The 22,279-nt window shown below is 42.3% G+C and overlaps 2 protein-coding genes across 9 annotated transcripts in view; one reads left to right on the top strand and one right to left on the bottom strand.

Moving 5' to 3' along the window:
- Positions 1-1,579: 1,579 nt before the first annotated feature.
- On the bottom strand, positions 1,580-11,545 carry LOC118387506 (TM2 domain-containing protein 1). Its single transcript, XM_052527424.1, has 6 exons — positions 11,347-11,545; positions 9,582-9,656; positions 7,589-7,697; positions 7,112-7,203; positions 5,595-5,668; positions 1,580-3,064 (listed from the first exon to the last, which is right to left on the bottom strand). The coding sequence occupies exons 1-6, from the start codon at positions 11,543-11,545 to the stop codon at positions 2,954-2,956; spliced, it is 660 nt and encodes a 219-aa protein (XP_052383384.1). The 3' UTR covers positions 1,580-2,953.
- Positions 11,515-22,279, top strand: part of patj (PATJ crumbs cell polarity complex component) — a 191,767-nt gene continuing 181,002 nt past the window's right edge. For 5 of the 8 annotated variants that reach the window (XM_035775912.2, XM_035775904.2, XM_035775920.2 and 2 more), the window contains exons 1-6: positions 11,515-11,591; positions 12,813-12,871; positions 13,015-13,193; positions 14,852-15,049; positions 15,580-15,719; positions 16,406-16,598. In XM_035775912.2, coding sequence (XP_035631805.1) covers positions 12,850-12,871; positions 13,015-13,193; positions 14,852-15,049; positions 15,580-15,719; positions 16,406-16,598 — 732 coding nt within the window. In that variant the 5' untranslated portion in view covers positions 11,515-11,591; positions 12,813-12,849. The other 3 variants (XM_052527410.1, XM_035775894.2, XM_052527411.1) reach the window with 3 other exon arrangements.

The following is a 22,279-nucleotide window of genomic DNA, read 5'->3' as shown; positions in this document are numbered from 1 at the left end:
ACAGCCAGGCATGACTCCAACACCATCATTAAGATTGCCAATGACACAACAGTGGTAGGCCTGATCCCCGACAACAATGAGAGCCTATTGGGAGAAGGTCAGAGACCTGACCGTGTGGTGCAAGGACAACAACCTGCTCCCACAAGGAGAAACAGCATTTTCACATTCTCATTGTTCTGTTTCAACGTAGGACATGAAGAGCTCATGTGTCCTTTCTCATGGCAGTAATGACAAACTGGTGGATACGAAAAACAGTTTTCTGGGCACTAGAAATGGACTGAAAGTAGGGATAACTACTGGGTGCTTTGCTTGTGAAGGTAGTTGTATGTGTCAACACAAACTCATCTGCAAGAACTGCAGCTTTCGCAAGAGTGAGATCCTTGTGCTCATAAATGTAAGTCGCAACCTTTTTGTGAAGGCAATTCTTGAACTGCTTGAGAAGTATGAGTCTTTAAATCCTCAAGGTCCTCGACCCCTTGAGAACCACACCACCGATCAAAAAGACATGCTTGTTCCCTTGCGAACTCAGTGGCTTTGTGATTCTGACTTTTGTCATTTACATTAATGTTGTCGGTATGCTTCTGGGACTAACTCGTAAGCCCGAAGGAGAGCAGCATTAACAGTGTCATAATCTGAACTCTGGTCAAGAGATAAAGCGGCGTACACTTTCTGAGCCTTTCCTACAAGAATACTTTGGAGGAGCAGTGACCAAATATCTCGCGGCCATTTTAGGAATGTGGCAATCCACTCAAACAGAGTAAAATATACATCCATCTCGTTTTCATTGAAAGGCGGTACAAGCCGGCTGTTCCGACCAAAATCAAACTATTGAGGGTACAGGATGGCCTGACTGGATTCGAGTGTTTCCAGATCTATCACTCTCTTATCCCTCTTTGTCTTCTTTGCCTCTCATCTTTAGTCCACAGAAGTGAAAAAGATGTTTGGCCTCCAATGGCCAACGTTGAGCCCATTGGAGGAACTGTGTGTGACCATCCATCCTGCAGGGATTTCAGAGGTCAGGGAAATGACACGCTAGGTCTCAGCATCCATCCTGCAGATGAAGACAGATCTTCTCCCCCCTGAAGTATCCCTACTGTCATCTTTATTACAAAGGCTGCAGCAGGGATGCTTGGGAAAAGTCACAAGGCAGAGCCATCTCAGCTTTCTGCTGAGGTCTGGGGTGTGCTGCCCTGCTGTGCGTCTGCGCGATGGGGGACCCGGGTGTACTCTCACTGGCCTGATAGATGAGCTACATGAGCCTGAAAGCCATCTTTAAAACATATGGGTGTGACACTCCTAATCTACACAGTGCAACAGAAAGTGATGGGGAGAATGTGTTGTACAGTAGGTGGGCGAGCTGGATATTCTAGATGTGGTATCAGTATGGATATCCGACACCACTACGGTGAATACAGCAGTTCATCGATTTGTTATAGCCAGAGTTGTGTTGCAGCGGGAGGTTGCTTGCTGTGGAGGGGGTTCATGGTGAGGACTGTTTTGAGGGCATAGGAGCGGAGTGTTTTCCTTTACGAAAGTAATTTTAATGGCGGGATAACGTCATTTACAAAAGGCGGCCATGTTCATTAAATGATCACTTTATTTACAAAAATCTCAAATGACAAAATGAAAGCAGAAAGACAGTCATACAGTACAATTAGTTCCCTTGCTGCCAGACATACTCAAAAACCACAGATGACATTATGTTTACAGTACACCATTCTCAGTGCAGATTCTAGATTCTCATAGGAGTATAACGATGACATGAAGCGCTATGGTGGTGGTCATCAAACCACTGGTACTGGAGAGCTACACGGTGTGGCTAATGTTGTGTTGGAACAAAAGCTTGTACTGTAACCCCCGGGACCTGAGCCCGTGTCCACGGGTGAATCTCAAGTCTTTCCTTGTATCCTCATCTCCTCAGATTTGATGTTCAAATGCATTTTTACATGTTTTATTTGACCCCTTTTTCTCCCCAATTTCGTGGTATCCAATTGTTCAAATGCATTTTGAGGAGAAGACAAGGAATGAAGGACAAAGAAGCAATGAGAGACTAAGTCTCGCTTCACAGGCTCTACTCCTGACATTGGGGGTACATGCAAACAGGAGAAGTGGACTCGGAATAGTTCGTATGTGCTGGTCGGGTGAAAAATAGGATGCCAAAAGAGGGGCATAATTTAAAACGACAGCATTCTGACAGCATGTTGTTTTTCACTGTAATAAGAATGTCATGCAGATGTAATAAGTGGACATTCAAAATGACAATCTATACAAAAGTATGTGGACACCCCTTCAAATTAGTGGAATCTTCTATTTCAGCCACACCACGTTGCTGACAGGTGTATCAAATTGAACACACAGCCATGGAATCTCGCCCTTTCCTGTTTCAGCAGGACAATGCCTCCATGCAAAAAGCAAGGTCCATACAGAAATGGTTTGTCGCGATCGGTGTGGAAGATCTTGACTGGCTTGTACAAAACCATGACCTCAACCCCATCTAATACCTTTGGGATGAATTGGAATGCCGACTGCGAGCCATGCCCAATCGCCCCAACATCAGTGCCCGACCCCACTAATGCTCTTGTGGCTGAATGGAAGCAAGTCCCCGCAGCAATGTTCCAACATCTAGTGAAAATCCTTCCGAGAAGAGTGAGGACTGCTATACATGATTTTAGAATGAGATGTTCGACGAACAAGTGTCCAAATACTTTTGGTCATGTCGTGTATGTACAAGACGTGCAAACTGTTATAAAGTGGCTCATCTTTCGTGGACAGACTTCATAACATGTAAATGGTAGCGGATGCAGTTACATGACATGTTTGTTCTGGGTTTCCACAATTACACAGCAAATGACTCGCCAAAGCCTGTTGTCTCTAACTAACATGCTATAGACTTGAGATTCACACGTGTACCCCGGTGCGGCGTGTCTAACATGCTATACTCGTGTACCCACCCTCAGGGTGAGATCTGGGTTCTTCTATAGGTGTCGTTGGTGATGGAGAGACGTGTGAGTCTGGCACCGTAGTAGTCCACTATGTAGTCAGACTTATCCGATGGACCCACTATCTAAAAGGAAGGAACAGAGGAAAGACATCAGGTTACACACGGTGAAAACCTGGGTCCAGCAGATAATACACTTCTGATTTGGTACTCAGCAATCGCAGCGGAGTGGGACTAGTGAACTTACACACACCTGTGTGTGTAAAGGGAGCAGAAGCTGAGTCCAGCTACAGCTGGGCTACTAGTTAACCCTCTGATAATTTGTTTGTGACTAGAGTGTGTTGTATCCAAGTAGATCAACATTGGCGAGGCATTCCAGCCTTTGGGACTTTGGCCAGATAGAGGCTTTCTGAAGTGTTAAATCAGACTGCCAGATTTAGAAATGGACTGACAATTTCCATGTCAAGTGTCAACTCCCTCAATCCAAGACTCTCTGCTGTACAAACCAAACATACCTCAGAAGGCTCTACATGGAAATCCAAGACCTTCACTTGCTTGAATCCCTGTCTGATACCCATTTAAAAAACACACTGCTCCAGCAATCCACATCTATTTATCACCTGTGTCCATCTCTGCTCTACCTAGTTTGCAAATTGGAAAGTTATCAGACATAATTCATCTGGCGTGGACCTGTGTCTTTCGAGAGAGAGAGAGAGAGAGAGAGAGAGGTCCCAAACCAACCACGTACAGCTTCCTCCTCTCCCCCAGTCCCATCCAGACATAATCAATGAATATAAATTATCACATCCCAGGTGTTTACTCATTAGTTCTCAAAGATGCATTTGCCCGCTCCGACGTTGCTTTTAGTCGAGGTAGTTAGCCGTTAAAATATGGGGCTTTAGCGTGACGTCTAAATGGGCTCTCCGGGGACGTGGAACTCTTTATCAAAATTGTCACTCTTTAAAAAGGTGGAGAACGAGAGAACCTGGCCGAAGCCTATACAGCTAATTGAGAATGTAAGTGTTTTGCTGTGCGCGACAGCCGAAGCTGCTTAAAAGCATTGCTCTCTTAGGGCCTTCAATAAGAAATTAGGAGAACAATAAACAGTGCGCCCGTCGCCTCGCTTAATCAAAGTGGCCGAACGCACGCCAACGCCCCTTTCTAAGGAAATAGCGACTTTATAAAGGCCTGCATCCACAGTAGGATGTGGAGAACAACTGGGGAGGACGAGAAAAAGTATACTGTTTCTCTATCACGGTTTGTGTTTTTGTCTCAGATGTGATACAGGGAACTGTTTTGGTAAAATTCTGGAAAAATCGCATTTTTGATGCACAGTTAAAAAAAACTATTTTTAAGGATAAGGACACAGGTTTCATTCAACACGGGAAACGAATGAACAAACCAAACAAATAAGTGTGCTTTTCGTCCTATAAAATCTGGCCATGTTGACAATCAGTTAAAGCTAAAGGCTTGCTCTGTCCACGTGGCCTTATTCACAACCCTAAGTGTATACCGTAGCAAAAGTTTGCAACAGAAAGCGGAAAGAATTCAAGTAGTCCCTCCCCGTTTTGGCCGACTTGCTTCCATTTGGTTCCTAGTGAACACAAACCATGTATGGTATCCTGTAAACACTGGTTCCTTAATTGAGACGGCGAAGGTAAAGAGGGGTGAGCTGAGGCCCTAACAGGATGACAAATGGACTGGCCTCTCTTTGTCAGGCTCGGGGGCCATAAATGGGGGGTTAGGGGGGTCCTGGGGGACGAGGAGGGGATGGGGCTAGAGAAGCCCCTTTGCGAAAACACATCACAGTCTCATTAACCCCCATTCATAGAGAGGTTAGTGCTGAGCAGAGGGCCACACAGACACAGGTGCTCTTCTGAATACAAACAGACAGACAGACAGACAGACAGACAGACAGACAGACAGACAGACAGACAGACAGACAGACAGACAGACAGACAGACAGACAGACAGACAGACAGACAGACAGACAGACAGACAGACAGACAGACAGACAGACAGACAGACAGATCTTCCTGACTGGCTTGGCTATGCTTCTGTTCAGTGTTACGTGGCCTGCTCTGATTAGTGTGTGTGTGTGTGTGTTTTGCTTGACCATCAAAGCCCAGGATGTTCTGTAAAGACCAACTTTGCTCCACTCGTTTGATTACCATCACTGTTCGGGTACAGACACACCAGCGCGCTGAACTATCGGCAGACAAACGCTACATCCCACATTCGGTGCGACGTGTGCGAGCCTTTAGTGGAAGAGAGCGACTGTTTATTCACTGGGGTGCGCTCAAATTGAGAAACGTCTTTTGAAATCGTAGAAATAGCTTTGTAAAACATACAATTATCATACTGATAACATCACAGTGGTTTCCTAACTTCTGTTTGCAGTGTGACCCAACAAGCCTTTTAATGTTTCTTGTGACCAACCAATGTAGTCATCTGCTGTGACCCAAAAGGAACCAGCTTCTACCCACAATTAGGGATCACTGACCTAACACACCCTTGTCATCACCACATTGGATGCATAAACATTTACTTTCAATGTCACTGTGAGAAGACCATGGATTTTCACACACATAACCAAAAGATAGAGGGATTACTTAGCAGCTCTGTGTTCCACAGCTGTTCCCTGAATGCCACTTACCTGCATTGAGATCAACATGAAATCCACCAAGCTCCCAATCCCACAGAAGCCCACAGTGCAGAACTTGAGCAGCCCTAGAGAGAGAGAAAGAGAGAAGCAGAGAGAGACAGAGAATGAAAGGGGGAGACATAGTCAATGTGGGATGAAGCTTAAAGGGGCACACCATGTCTCTTTAATTAAAGTAGGCATAAATAAAATCCTGCCTGGCCCCTAATCATAATTTGCTACCTATTGTGTGAGCAACGCTTCGTTGTTTACAGGAAAACTCTCCCATCCAGGCGACTGGGCAACGTTTCAGTTTATCCCCCGTGTTCCGTTCCAACTTTGCCCGTGTGACGCAGAATGGGAAATTAACTTGCGAGGCGAAGGTGAACGATTTGGAACGCTTTCAGTGCTGGGTGAATATGTGTCTGAGTGGAGAGGGTGTATGTGGGCATGTGTGTTTTTTTGCTGCCTGCTTTGCTTTCAGAGAGAAATGGTGCTAAGTCAACTTTGTTTCCAAAACAACGGAGGATTGGGAACAACAGGTCTTTATCGGTGAGAGGGGCAGTGAAGTGGAGTATGAATGTGTGCAGCCGCAGGTCGTGCTTTAACTGTGCACTGAGAGTGTGAATTGGATGCATGAAAACCCAGAGCAAGGGCAGTCATTCAACTAGACACATTCTCCCCACATCTTCCACACGCACGCACACAACTAAACGATGAGAATCTTAAATTGCGGGCAAATTCTGGAAACGGCAACTCTTGTGATTAAAACACAATTACTCCAAATCATTATTAACAACAATGTACATTTCTCTATTGGGGGGGGTTACATAGGTAGCTTTGTTGATTTTTAAAACAATGGCCATCAGGTGTCTGCTCTACAAAACCACTGCCCATCTTGCCAGCTTAATACGCCACTGTTCCATGGCAATGCCCACGCCAACCATGCCAAACCACGCGCTGCTAAGTGCAGCCTCTAAAGCTTGCTCATGCCCGTCCACAGGAAAAACAAAAAAGACCCTGAAATGTGAAGAATCTTGGATGGATTTTTAAAGCAAATAAGCCTTGCAAATACTTGCATAGAATATATAATAGATACATAGCACACCAATACTCATCCTGAACTTCACAGCAGGGCTCTCCAACCCTGTTCCTGGAGAGCTACCGTTCTGTAGGTTTTCACGCCAACCCTAATCAACCACACCTGATTCTAGTAAATACCTGGTTGATAAGCTGAACCAGGTTACAACTGGGGTTGGAGTGTAAACCTACAGGAGGGTATCTCTCCAGGAACAGGTTTGGAGAACTCTGCTTTACAGCAATGATAAGTCAAAGGTCATAATGTAAACCAGGGTTATTCAATTCTTACCCTACGAGGTCCGGAGCTTGCTGTTTTCTGTTCTATCTGATATTGAATTGCACCCACCTGATGTCCCAGGTATAAATCAGTCCCTGATTAAAGGGGAACAATGGAAAAACGCAGTGGAACTGGCTTTGAGGTTCAGAGTTGAGTTATAGGACTATAGGCCTACCTAAAGCTGGGTATCCCAGGTAGAAGCGATCAGCACCTAACCACCCCAGGAAGAGGGACAAGGCCACTGCTATTTTGTAGGAGTAACCGCTCCTGCAAAGAAATCCCATTTTAGTTTGAAGCAGTTCACTAATGTTTTACATGTGTAGACATTACATATGATGGGGTATTATTTAGGCTAATCAATATCAATAAAAAAAATACTTTCAGGGTCATATTCAATAGGCATGAAACGGGAAGGTACTATCTGGTGTGTATTCACTTGGAACAAAATGAAAGCAAACAAAACGGGGAGGGACCTACCTGACTTTTCCCAATATACATGTTTTGCTACGGTGTGCACTAATGAATACACCCGAACATGTCCAATAAGAAATGTTTGTTTCGATTTTCCGTTGCAAAACGTTTTGCTATGTTGTGCCCTTATAAGTATTCAACATTTCCACAGTGCCGAATGTCTGGTAATACAGATACATACACATTCCTGCAGGGGATGCTCTGGTTGAAGCCCACTTCCTCTCCGCTGAACCGAAACTCTGTCCCGTTGGACAAGCGGCAGCTGACATTCGGAGCAGGTAGGCATTCCACTAAAAAAAAACAGATAGGCCAGGCTAAATCAACACAAAAAAACACGTATGCACACAGGAAAAACGTGTCGATTGATTGTGAGTTTGGGTACTTACACACAGACACAGATTCAGAGCTGTCATATATTATAAAGATTTTATATACAGTGTTTTCTGAAAATATTCAGACCCCTTGCCTTTTTCCACATTTTGTACCGTTACAGCCTTATTCTAAAATGTATTGAATTGGTTTTTTCTCTCATCAATCTACACACAATAACCCAAAATGATGAAGCAAAAACAGGGTTAGACATTTTTGCTGATTTATATATCTTTTTTAAAACATCACATTTACATAAGTATTCAGACCCTTTATTCAGTACCTCGTTGAAGCACCTTTGGCAGCGATTACAGCCTTGAGTCTTCTTGGGTATTACGCTATGCTTGGCACACCAGTATTTTGGGAGTTTCTCCCATTCTTATCTGCAGATCCTCTCAAGCTTTGTCAGGTTGGATGGGGGAGCATCACTGCAGCTATTTTCAGGTCTCTCCAGAGATGTTCGATCGGGTTCAAGTCCGGGCTTTGGCTGGGCCAATCAAGGACATTCAGAGACTTGTCCCGAAGCCACTCCTGCGTTGTCATGGCTGTATGCTTAGGGTCGTTGTCCTGTTTGAAGGTGAAACTTCGCCCCAGTCTGAGGTCCTGAGTGCTTTGAAGCAGGTTTTCATCAAGGATCTCTCTGTACTTTGCTCGGTTCATCTTTCCCTCAATCCTGACTAGTCTCTCAGTCCTAGCCACTGAAAAACATCCCCATGATGCTGCCACCATGCTTCACCGTAGGGATGGTGCCAGGTTTCCTCCAGCTGTGACACTTGGCATTCAGGCCAAAGAGTTCAATCTTGGTTTCATCAGACCAGAGAATCTTGTTTCCCATGGTCTGGGAGTCCTTTAGGTGCCTTTTGGCAAACTCCAAGCGGGCTGTCATGTGCCTTTTTACTGAGGAGTGGCTTCCGTCTGGCCACTCTACCATTAAGGCCTGATTGGTGGAGTGCTGCAGAGCTGGTTGTCCTTTTGGAAGGCTCTCCCATCTCCACAGAGGAACTCTGGAGCTCTGTCAGAGTGACCATCGGGTTCTTGGTCACCTCCCTGACCAGTTTGGTCCCCCGATTTCTCAGTTTGGCCAAGCGGCCAGCTCTAGGAAGAGTCTTGGTGGTTCCAAACTTCTTCCATTTAAGAATGATGGTGGGCACTGTGTTCTTGGGGACCTTTAATGCTGCAGAAATGTTTTGGTGCCCTTCCCCAGATCTGTACCTCGACACAATCCTGTCTTGGAGCTCTACGGACAATTCATTCGACCTCATGGCCTAGTTTTTGCTCTGACATGCACTGTCACCTGTGGTGTGTGCCTTTCCAAATCATGTCCAATCAATTAAATTTACCACAGGTGGACTCCAATCAAGTTGTAGTTACATCTCAAGGATGATCAATGCAAACAGGATGCACCTGAGCTCAATTTCGAGTCTCATAGCAAATGGTCCGAATAGTTATGAAAATAAGGTATTTCTGTGTTTTTGATTTTTTTTTTTTAATTAGCAATAAAAAAAAAACTGTATTCACTTTGTCATTATGGGGTACTGTGTAGATTGAGGGGAAATGAATTTAAGCAATTTTAGAATGAGGCTGTAACGTAACAAAATGTGGAAAAATTCAATGGGTCTGAATACTTTCCGAATGCACTGTATAGCCTATGTATTTCAGTATGCATTTTGAAAATGAAGGACATGTTCAAATTGATGTGTCCTAATCAGCAACCATAACAATTCAGTTTTAAAACCTTGGGTCACCCAAAGACAATTCATGTTACCCACAAAATACCACATACATTGAAATGCATAACCACTCACCCCAAGCTATCATGTCCCTGCAGTTCGCAGGTTCTTGAGTGGCATCATCTATCCGTGGTTCTTTGCAAAGATACTTGAACAGCATTAAGGCAATGACCAAATATGAACGATCACTCACAGCATATTAAATAATACAACATATCAAACAAGTTGTGCTTGTGTCGTGATGTTGATATGCTGCATCCATTCAGTCAGTCATTATCATCAGCGTTCTGAGGAACACTACATTACACAACAATAATGTATAGAGGTAACTAGTTATCTAGCTAGCTTTCAGACCAAGATGTACTCTTAAGGAGCCTACTGTTACTCCTTAAGGTCCAAGGACCATATGTTATTTTCAGAGAGATTGGCCCTGGCAGCCAAATACTCCATCTAAACGTGAATCGATTCTCAATTGCGATATGGTTCTAGAAACATAAAGCCCTTTACTTTCATATCACATTAAAATAAATCAACAAATGCAAAATGTACACTGTTTTAACCGGCTTAATCACAGTTGCAGCCAACAGTATTTTTGAGTGAAAACACATTTCTGGCAGCCTTCTTCCGTTACACACTAGATCATTGCTGCGGGATGTAGATAAACTGAAATAATTTAGCCAAATTAGGCTAAAAAAATAAATAAAGTCCACTAAATATTACTCATGTCTATACAGACATAAATAAAATATTTCAAAATAGGCTACCACACTAAAGAGCATAATGTATCTACAGATATCAATAGCACCTTAAAAACTAGCTATGGATTAAGTTTTATCACAAGCACTCAAAGTCGGGAAGGCTGTAATTTGGGCAGTGTGCTTACAAACTGGTGTAAACCTTCACACGTTTTGAACAGGCTATATTTCAGAAATTACCAAGAGAGACTTGTGTCTACCATACCCAAAAAATGACAGCAATAGGCTAATGCTATTTATTTGACAAAAGCCTACTTATAGGCCTAACCTATCTTAAAAGAAATACAGAGCACACAATTAAAAACTGATCAAACTTAATTTAGCCAACGAAAATGTCTCAACAGAATAAAACAAAACACGTTTTATATATTTAAAGAACTGGTTTAGATGAGTAAATAGGCCTACATTAATAACAATGACATGCAATAACAACAATGATTATGAACAAATTAATAAAGTTCCATAATTGTATCCTACCTGAATAGCAAGTTACACAGTAGCCTGCATTTGGCAATTTGTGTGGTATAAAAAATACAAAATTCTGCTCATGTCTTCTATCACGTAAATGACATAGACATGCATGAAATGTGTTTTTATGTAATGCTTTTCCAGACCGTGCAAAAAAAAAAAATTTGAAATACTAAAAACGTGTCTGCTCAACTGTATGCCACTACGCAAATGTGATTATAGATGCATGCAAATCTTTATTACAGAGGGGATATTTTCTCTCGCTGGAACGTGGAGATATGGCCTTGTGGGAACAGAACAGTACACTAACCCTGTTAAAAATGTGTATCAATTTAATCTATTTTATTTTCCCCTGGTATTAAAGATCCGCGCATGCTTTCAAAACCGTACCGCAAGCGATGCACGTTAATGTTCAGATCCGAGACCGTTTCACAATTTGATTAGTTTGCTACATTGTTTCCCAAAAGTACACACTTCGCAGGCTTGTGTTGTTAGCTAGCTAGCTAGCTAGCTAGCATGTTACCAGATAGAGCTAGACAGGTAACGTTAGCTAGCGTACTGGAATCAAAACCCTGTCATTGTCGTGATTTGCTAAAACAAAAAATGTAAAAGATATTGTCCCAAGCGTAGACTTTTACAGCTATCGACATCATTTCCGAGAACACGGTGAAAATGGCAATACGTGCAGTCAAAGAAGATGCTCAACGATAGAGTCCGTAAACAGAACAGCCAACTACCGTGAGACGCCATGTTGAACGTTGTCAACACGCCCACACTCCCATCACGTGACATCAAAAGGTTTTTAAAGCAACACATCCGACGACTGTGTCGTCCAAGATCCAACTCGTGTGATTTCGTACTGGTGAGACTTGTTTTCGTCTTTAAAAGTAGTTGAACTGATAACTTTGAACTTAAAGCGACAAGAGAGTCTTACTATTCAAGTGATAAACTCGTTTAGTCTTGTAATAAGCAAAACAACAACATGCTAATGCTATGCTAGCCAATAAGTTTATGTATCGCAACAGCTTACATTATTAACTAGCTAACAACAAGATAGCAAAGTATGGTACTACTGACAGTAGCTAGCTGACTCACTGACGTTGGCTAGCTATCTAACGTTAGCTGAATATTTCGAGAAGCTCTGGTATAGCATTTATCGTTACAAGTTGTTTTATTGGGATATTATCACCCGACAAAAGGCAAAGCTGTGTTTTAAGAACCTTGCTAGTTAACCGTACTTACTCAAACAAATGTTTTTTTTAACTTCATGCTTTGGATTAGTTATTCAACTAACGCTACAGCTACGCAAGACCAATGGAAACATGATGATTCTGTGCACCTGTTGCATGTAAAGCAAAACAGGCGTTACAGCTAACGCTGCGTCTCTAAAGTTATTAGGCCTTTACAGTATAACGTTAAACCTTTCTGATTTTGTGGATCCGTTTTGCCAGTAGTGTTATTTATTTATCTTTCGCTCGACTTTGCTGCTCAGCTGATTAAAAAAAAAATAATAATAATATTACTTCCTGCTTCAGGTAAGGTGCGGATTCGGTGATAAACTTCCGCTGTACAGGTAGGGTGCGAAAGAAAATATATCGCTAACTGTTACAAGATAACTTTAAGCTTATGTTGCTTCATCGTCTTTTGGTTTTAAGCTAATATAATAGCCTAACTTTCTCGAGGTTTGTTAACATAATATATTGCCACACAAGCAAGCCTGTGTCTGTCGAAACTTGTTCACTGGCAATGTAAATAACCCATGTTATTGCGTTGCTAACAGAAGGACGATTGTGTATTTGACAAGGGCACATTGACCCACTTTTAGTTGCCACCAAACTAGTTTGAATTGAACATAGAAGACTTCCAATACATTTGTATTGTGTACAAGACATGTTGTTTAGGCCTAGACAATTTGATCGACCGAGCTCAAAATCAGTTCCACTTTGCCCCTACTACATAATCAGTTGTATTGTTGTTGATGGGCCTTTTATTTTATGTATTGTCAACTGCCTAAAGGTGATTAATTGTTGTTCTATGTTGTGTGTTTCATGTTTGCACCTCTCCTCCATTTAATTCCTTACAGGTTGCGTCACAAAATATATCCAGACTGAGGGAGGACAATGTATGAAAATGTCCCAACAGGTACATTTATCTGCTCTCATTATTGAACTGTTTAATGAACCGTATGGGATATAAATGTGCAAAAACTATGCTTTTCACAATTATCGAAAATGTTGTGTGTGTATGTACATGCACATTTCCATGGGCCTGTGTGTGTGCCTCAGTCTCCACAGTGGAGCGCCAGCGGGTGCTGCAGGCCTTGGAGCGGCTCCAGGCTAAGATGGCCCAGAGGGAGGAGTGGACACACAGTGAGAGGCTGGGGGTGCTGAGGGATGCCCTACAGAGCCCACTGCTAGGACACATCCTCACGCTGCAGCACTCCATCAAACAACTCAAAGACCAGGTAATAATCAGAGAATGACGTGCAAACTGTCTTTGAGGACCCATGCATTTGGAATGGCGCATAATGGTGATGGGAGTGAGTTATGGACATTTTAATTTGTTATATGGCCCATTTATGATTAAGTCTTTGTCGGATTACTTGAGTTTGTAAACCTATCCCAAGTTAATATATCACAAGAGAAAGTTGATTTTTAATGCCTTGTAACATTTCTTTGTTTGTTCAGTCTACAGAACACGGCATTCTGAACCTTTTTCTTCAGCTGAAAAGGAGGTGTAAAAAAAAAAAGCAGCCTGGCACTTTAATTCATTTGTATTCTGATCACGTTTTTATTGGTGTAAAAAAAACAACTCCTTACTAACAATAAACAATCCACATGCCAAATTAAGATAATGGCAATAACCGATGCCTGCCTTCATATTCTAAGTGCTGCGAAGGTCAGCCGAGTGTCTATGAATGCGTCAGGTGAAAACCTATAGCGGGATAGAGAGGCGGAGGTGGTGGCACTGGTGGGTCGGCTCTTTTGTGGATCTATCAAGCTTTAATATCTACTGTCTGGGTTTGAGTAACTGCCTTGTCGGAGATGTATTGATGAATTGGCGGGGAAAAGCTGCTCCGTCAGCCTGGGCTAAATAAACAGGAGACTGATAACTTTCCACAATGTGAGTCTAAAGGTCATTAATACATTACCTGTTTGGGACTGGCCAGAGCTGCTACTGCTGCAGAGGAATCTATTGATTTTGTTACGCCCCCCCTTTTCTCCTCCTTTATTTTTCTTCTTTTAGTTTGCAGACATTGTCTCCACATGTAAAGGAATCATTGTTTCTCTTGCTCTTGTATCTACCGCAACGCTAATCTGCGGCCGTATTTCCTATCGTGGGAAAATTGGATGTGAAAGAATGCAGCTTACGTTTGGATTTTGGTTGAAGAAAGCAGCCTAGAATGGCAGCCTTTCCTTTTTTTTGTGTGGCTTTACCCAATTAGATATCTCTCAACTTGTATCTTTAGTCACATAATCACATTAACCCACTAGAGTCGATTGACTCACCTGTACGTCAGTCTAAGTAACATATGTAAAAAAACAAAAAAAACCATCAAAATCCACCAGTTTAAGCATGAGAGATGTTTTTTTTGCATTGCCTGCGTCTCAATCCACCACATCTGCCGATGTAGTGCTCTCACATCTGCTGTGAAAGGTGGCAGAGCTAGAGCGGTGTTTATCAGACTGTAAGGCATCCCGAAAATCTGTCTTCTCACAAAACGTCAGTAGCGTCCAAACAGTTTAGCCCACTTTGGAAAGGAGTGACTCCCACCCCAAACATATTTGCCTGTCCTTTTTTGACAATTATGAATGTGTTATTCAATGCCTTTCTATGGGCTATAGTAGTAAAGGCCAAAATCAATATTTTATCAATACATGTTTTTATATATACCTAAAGGGGTTCTAGAATTCTAAATCAAATAGTTAATTGATCCATAGTATGACCATCTCTAAACAATTCCACGTGTCAGCTAAGCACCCCCCTTCCCCCAATGTCTTAGACTCTAAAGAATTAACAATTATTTGACTATTTCTTTGTAAACAAAGCGGTGCTATCACAGCTTCCTCATTATCCGCCACAGTGAAAAAAAAAAAAAAATCTCCTCCTCTCCTCCCCCAGCTGAACTGCATGCCTCCCGACACCTGCAGTGAGTTCAGCTTCTCCAGGAAGGGCCAGCTGATCGTCAGTGCCAGCCGCCCGGCCAGCAGCCTGTGCACATCCGGCCCCGGCTCGGTGCTGTCCAACGGCTCAGCCCTCTCCTCAGTGGGTCTCCGCTCCCCCGACCAGCTCCAGAGATGGCTCTGCGCTGCCGCCAAGGTTGTGCACCTGTTCTGCCCACGCACACGCCCACCTGATGCTGTTGTCACAGTTAGCTATGCTACTACCATGGTTATGGCCATGTGTACTAGGTCTGGTGGTGGATAGATGGTGGTTTTAGAATGTGTCACCTGTGTATTGGTGTGCTGTATTCAGTGGAGAATGAAGATACTGTGGTTTTAAACAGTTTTACCTGGGTATTTAATTTACTGTGTTCTGTGGAGTTATAGCTTTAAACATTTACCTTTTTGTATTTTATGTACTGACTTGAGTTTAAAGGGATACTTGGGGATTTTGGCAATGATGCCCTTTATCTACTTCCCCAGAGTTAGATGAACTTGTGGATACTGTTTTTGTGTCTGTGTCCAGTATGAAGAAAGTTAGAGGTAGTTTCATCTGACTCGGGGGGATAAGATAAACGGCCCCATTGCCAAAATCCTGAAGTATCCCTTTAAATTGATGCATTTGAGACGTCTTCTGTACATTTTCAATATTTATGACATGACCTATGTAATAATTGTGTGTTGTAGGGGAGGCCAACTGAGCACATCAGCCTGCCCAAGCCCCTGTCTGGAAGCCTGGGCTTCAGTGTGGTAGGCCTGGGGCCGGAGGGGACTGGGGGCCACGGGGTCTTCATCAGACAGGTCCAGCCTGGAAGCATCGCACACAGGTACTCCCTCCTTCTCTTTTACTACCCCTAGTGTTCATTTGGCTCTGGTTAGAGTTTTACAATTCTGGTAATTTCCCCCAAATTCCTGGAATCAGGAGGGAATAAGCAGGAAATGTGGAATCCTCCAACCAGGATTTCTGGAAAACCTGAGATTTTTCAGAGTTATTGGAATCTTGCAACTCTAGTTCAGACCAACTCTACGACAACGTTCTCCAATATTACCTGATAATCTAGTCAAGGACACCTTAATATACGCATATTAGAAGCTTGCCAGCTCTTATTAGGCCCCCTTCCAAGGAAAACATTACAGTCATAAACAATGCATAATATGCTTGTATCAGCTTATGTCAACAACAAAGGGTATGTAGAGACATTTCTAGTTAATTTAACACTGCTTGTAACGGGCACTGCCAAAAATGGGAAACACAGACCACTGATAGGTCACTGTGCTGTTATAGAGAGACCTTATGAGCAAATAACCTCTTTAAAAAATGTCTATCTCTATGGGACTTCCTGGCTAAATAAACATGACAGAAAAACATACAAGATACAAATTCCTTGTTTCTTCTGCTTGCTCTTTGATTAGGTCTAGATGGGGTCACTGTGAAAACGATGTCCATTTCTGATATAGAAAGGGCTTTACAAATGATATAATCCTTATTTGTATTGTGTGTTTGTGCCGGTAGGGATGGGCGCATGCTGGAGAATGACCAGATCCTGGTGATCAACGGGACCCCCCTGGACCAGAGTGTCACCCAGCAGCAGGCCATCACTCTGCTGCAGCAGCCTGGGGACAGAGTGGAGCTGGTGGTGGCCCGGAACCCATCAACTGCCACACAGCACACACCACTGCTCCCCCCTGGACCAATCATTCAAAATGTAAGTTCAAAGCATGTATTTATGAATCTCAGTAAGAAAATGTCTTCATATTTTGATATATGTTCTACAGACCACTGTCATGTCATGGTGCTACATTAGATTTTGGCCCTTTCAAATGCGTACATTAAAGGCAATGTGCTTTCACTGTTTTGAGCGCTGCATGGTATTTGTTGCGGTTGATTGTTCGGAAGATATCCATGGGTCGCATTTTTCGCCACTATTGTTTTGAACGTTCTCTTGAGGACTGATGCCCAACTGAAGATTCTACTCAATGCCTTCTCAATGGCCGCTGATGAAGATTTTGTCTAAAGAGCATTATAGAAGCTTGGAAACAAGGTGACATTTCAGAAGGAGGCAAATAATTATGACGTCTTTTTGTCATCTTTATGATGTTGCCAGATTGACCTTAGATGCATTATAACTTCAGCTAGCTAAGATTGAGGGGACAGCACCACATTTTCACTAGGAAATGTTAGCATTGCTATCTAAACTGAACAAAAATATAAATGCAATATGTAAAGTGTTGGTCTCATGTTTCATGAGCTGAAATAAAAGATCCAAGACATTTTCTATAGTTACAAAAATCTTATTTCTCTTAAATTTTGTGCACAATTTTTTTTTACATCCCTGTTAGTGAGTGTTTCTCCTTTGCCAAGATAATGTGGTGTGGCATATCAAGAAGCTGATTAAACAGCAGGATCATTATACAGGTGCACCTTGTGCTGGGGACAATTAAAGGTTACATTTTCAGTTGTCACACAACACAATGCCACAGATGTCTCAAGTTGAGGGAGCATGGAATTGGCATGATGACTGCAGGAATTTTTGCCAGAGAATTGAAAATTAATTTCTCTACTATAAGCCACCTCTAATGTCGTTTTAGAGAATTCCAACTTGTCTCACAAGCACAGACCACGTGTATTGCATTGTGTGGGCGAGCGGTTTGCTGATGTCAACGTTGTGAACAGAGTGCCCCATGGTGGCGGTGGGGTTATGGTATGGGCAGGCATAAGCTACAGACAATGAACACAACACTAATGAATTTATTTCATCATTAAGAACTCAGTAAAATCTATGAAACTTGAATGTTACGGTTATATTTTTGTTCAGTATATTTTTCACTAGCATTGCATGCTAATGGCACCAATGCCGTCACGTAATTTTGCCGATTGTCATAATGATAAGTTGTTTCCAACTTATTATTTGCCAAATTTAACAACGACATCGTATTTCCACGCTACTGTAGTGTAATTTAGACTAAACAGTCATTAAGCCATGTTCAGAATGACTGGCTGTGGCGTCTGTAGAGCGTTCATAACAATATCAACAATGCGACGGAGGTGCCAACCCATGATTAGGAGGTGACTGTTTCTTGTTTTAAAAGTGGTACTGATTTATTGTGGTTAAAAATGTTGAAGTGTTTGCCCTCGTGGCCTTTCTGGTCAACGTTTTTACCGAAGACCAATCAATATAAGCGCTAGGGAGAAGTCTGGTTGGTAACTAGGCAAATAAACTTTTTTTTGTTGAGCTGTACATCAACTCATGTTGTCTACTGATCTCTCGCAAATTTGACTCCCATGCAGGGGTCTATAGGGCATAGGAGCGTCAGCATGTCTAACATCTAGCTTACACTTTTTACACTGTCATTAAGGCCAAGGCTATTTCCTGTTATTCTGTAGCCTGTCACTAAAAACAGACACTTGACCGTCACTGTAGAGTAAATGGCATCAATCTGGTTTGTAGGTCAGGTTTTAGGTGATGCTACTTGACTCTGTATGAGTCCAAATTTGAAATTCATATTTATGCAGTATTTTACTACCCGTGGGCTGTTGACATTGAGTGTATGATGTTGATGTCCTTATAGCCTAAAGGAAATCAAGTTAGTGCTTCACTTGCAGGTTTGCCTCCTGACAATATGTATTTAAGTCACTGTGCGCTAGCTCAGTCAATGTAGACCTGGAAGTCAAGGAGAAGAAGCGAGTTCGGAGTCCTAATGCATAGAAAAAGTGAATCATAGATTTGTTGTTGTGTATGACTGTTTTACCCATCTTTAAATCCTCTTGTCTTTTGAGCAATGGTCATCTAAGACTATAAGAAGCAATGTTTTTAGTTGATACATTTTTCATGAATTCAAATGGTGAAATGACATTTTAGCTTTCCTCTGGTTATTCAGTGTCAGGGAACCGACACTGAACAAAAATAGAAACACAACATGTAAGGAGTTGGTCCCATATTTCATGAGCTGAAATAAAATAACAAAGTTTTATTTCTTAAACATTTTGTGCACATCTGTGTTAGTGAGCATTTCACCTTTGCCAAGATAATCCATCCACCTGACAGGTGTGGCATGTCAAGAAGCTGATTAAACAGCATGATCATTACACAGGTGCAGCTCACTAAAACGTGTGGTTTTGTCACACTATACAATGCTACTGATGTCTATTTTGAGGGAGTATGCATTTGGCATGTTGACTGCAGGAATGTCCACCAGAGTTGCCAGAGAATTGAATGTTCATTTCTCTATCGTAAGCCAGTGTCGTTTTAGAGAATTTGGCAGTACTTCCAACCGGCCTCACAACCACAGACCACATGAAAGGATTTCTGCACAAACTGTCTCGGGAAGATCATCTGCTTGTCGTCCTCACCAGGGTCTTGACCTGACTGCATTTCGGCGTTGTAACCGACTTCAGTGGGCATATGCTCACCATCGATGGCCACTGGCACGCTGGAGATGTGTGCTCTTTGCAGATGTATCCTAGTTTCAAGTTGGCAGACAGCATGTATGGTGTCGTGTGGGCGAGTGGTTTGCTGATGTTAACATTGTGAACAGAGTGCCCCATGGTGGAGGTGGGGTTATAGTATTGGCAGGCATACACTACGGACAACAAACAAAATATTTTATCGATGGCAATTTGAATGCACAGAGATACTGTGATGAGATGCTGAGGCCCATTGTCTTGTCATTAATCTGCCGCCATAACCTCATGTTTCAGTATGATAATACACAGCCTCATGTTGCAAGGATCTGTACACAATTCCTGGAAGCTTAAAGTCCCAGCTATTCCATGGCCAGCATACTCACCAGACATGTCAACCATTGAGCATGTTTGGGATGCTCTGGATCACCGTGTATTACGGTGCTCCAGTTCCTGCCAATATCCAGCTACTTCGCGCAGCCATTGAAGAAGATTAGGACGTCAGGCCACAATCAACAGCCTCATCAACTACAGTACCAGTCAAAAGTTTGGACACACCTACTCATTCAAAGGTTTTTCTTTATTGTTACTATTTTCTACGTTGTAGAATAATAGTGAAGACATCAAAACTATGAAATGACACATGTAATCATGTAGTAACCAAACAAGTGTTAAATAAATCAACATATTTTATATTTCAGATTCTTCAAAGTAGCCACCCTTTGTCTTGATCACCACTTTGCACACTCTTAGCATTCTCTCAACCAGCTTCACCTGGAATGCTTTTCCAACAGTCTTGAAGGAGTTCCCACATATGCAGAGCACTTGTTGGCTGCTTTTCCGTCACTTTGCAGTCCAACTCACCCCAAACCATCTCAATTGGGTTGAGGTCGGGTGATTGTGGAGGCCAGGTCATCTGATGCAGCACTCCATCACTCTCCTTCTTGGTCAAATAGCCCTTACACAGCCTGGAAGTGTGTTGGGTCATTGTCCTGTTGAAAAACAAATTATATTCCCACTAAGTGCAAACCAGATGGGATGGCGTATCGCTGCAGAATGCTGTGGTAGCCATGAAGGTTAAATGTGCCTTGAATTTCTGGAATACACTGCCATCAGACACCAATAACTGCACCACATATCACACTTTCACAAAATTCTTGAAGACATGGCTAAAGGTAAATCAGATTTGTGATCCCTAGCTGTGTGTTGCCGCTTTCCATGTCTAGCTTGTGAGGTGTGGAAACACTTTGTCGCTTTTATGAATTTTGTCTTGCTGCTTTTTGTTCTGTCTGTATGCTATGTCTTGCTTGTCCTATGTTGCTATTGTCTATATTGTAATTGTTTTTAATAACCTGCCCAGGGACTGCGGTTGAAAATTAGCCGGCTGGCTAAAACCGGCACTTTTACTGAAATGTTGATTAATGTGCACTGTCCCTGTAAAAAAACAAAATAAATAAACTCAATTCTACATAAATCACTGACGGTGTCACCAGCTAAGCACCGTCAGACCACCTCCTCCATGCTTCACGTGGGAACCACACATGTGCAGATCATCTGTTAACCTACTCTGCGTCTCACAAAGACACGGTGGTTGGAACCATAAATCTCGAATTTGGACTCATCAGACCAAAGAACAAATTTCCACTGGTCTAAGGGTCTTTGCTTGTGTTTCTTGGCCCAAGAAAGTCTCTTCTTATTGGTGTCCTTTAGTAGTGGTTTCATTGCAGCAATTCGACCATGAAGGCCTGATTCACACTGTCTCCTCTGAACAGTTGATGTTGAGATGTCTGTTACTTGAACTCTGAAGCATTTATTTGGGCTGCAATTTCTGAGGCTCGTAACTCTAATGAACTTATCCTCTGCAGCAGAGGCAACTCTGGGTCTTCCTTTCCTGTGGCAGTCCTCATGAGGCAGTTTCATCATATCGCTTGATGGTTTTTGCGGCTGCAATTGAAGAACCGATTGGAAGTTCTTGAAATTTTACGGCTTGACTGACTTTCATGTCTTTGCATATTTGAGCTGTTCTTACCATAATATGGACTTGGTCTTTTACCAAATAGGGCTATCTTCTGTATACCAACCCTACCTTTTCACAAGACAACTGATTGGTTCAAATGCATTAAGAAGATAAGAAATTTCACACATGAGCTTTTAACAAGGCACACCTGTTAATTAAAATGCATTTCAGATGACTACCTCATGAAGCTGGTTGAGCGAATGCCAAGAGTGTGTAAAAAAAGCTGTATTGGGGAAAAGGGTGACTACTTTGAAGAATCTAAAATATATTTTGATATAACACTTTTTTTGGGTTACTACATGATTCTGTGTTGTAGAAAATAGTAAAAAATAAGAAATCCCTCGACTGTGTAGGTGTGTCAACTCTTGACTGGTACTGTATATGCAAAGGAGACGTCGCCCTGCATAATGCAAATGGTCCGGATACTGACTGGTTTTCTGATCCATGTCCCTACTTTTTTCTGTATCTGTGACCAACTGATTCATATCTGTATTCCCAGTCATGTGAAATCCATAGATTAGGGCTAAATAAATAAAATCCTTATATGAACTGTAAGCCTTTGAAGTGATTGCATGTTGCGTTTATTTTTGTTCAATGTATAAGCAGGCAAAGATTGGTAGTTATTAATAAACTGTTATTGTCATTAAACTATATTGGTGCAAATGGGTTGAATTTTTTTTTTTATCGGAACTGACATGTGAAGGGAGTTGTAGACTTTCAGTGGGTGAAAATGAGACTGGCTATATCAACACTGGGGTGACGTATACGATTAACCTGAAGCTCCGACAACAAACATATGGCATATATTTGTTATAAACAGAAACGGTCCTAACCGTTGCACATTAAATTAAAGGCCCAGTGCAGTCAAAAACATGATTATCTTGTGTTTCATATGCACTGAGTGTACAAAACATTAAGAACATCTTCCTAATATTGAGTTGCACGGCAACCCCCTTTTCATCTCAGAA

This window comes from Oncorhynchus keta, chromosome 1 (assembly GCF_023373465.1).
Source record: "Oncorhynchus keta strain PuntledgeMale-10-30-2019 chromosome 1, Oket_V2, whole genome shotgun sequence".
NCBI classification, from domain to species: Eukaryota; Metazoa; Chordata; class Actinopteri; order Salmoniformes; family Salmonidae; genus Oncorhynchus; species Oncorhynchus keta.
Note: the sequence above shows the minus strand (reverse complement) of the source record. Positions and strands in the feature narration are given on the sequence as shown.

What these genes read in the sequence shown, in the direction of transcription:
- LOC118387506 (XM_052527424.1), bottom strand. Translation starts at nt 11,545, where the DNA reads ATGTGTTGCTTTAAAAACCTTTTGATGTCACGTGATGGGAGTGTGGGC. An exon ending in CAGGGACATGATAGCTTGGG is followed by an intron (nt 7,698 to 9,581) that starts GTGAGTGGTTAT and finishes GTTTTTTTTTAG; the next exon opens with TGGAATGCCTACCTGCTCCG. An exon ending in CCTGGGATACCCAGCTTTAG is followed by an intron (nt 5,669 to 7,111) that starts GTAGGCCTATAG and finishes CTCTCTCTCTAG; the next exon opens with GGCTGCTCAAGTTCTGCACT.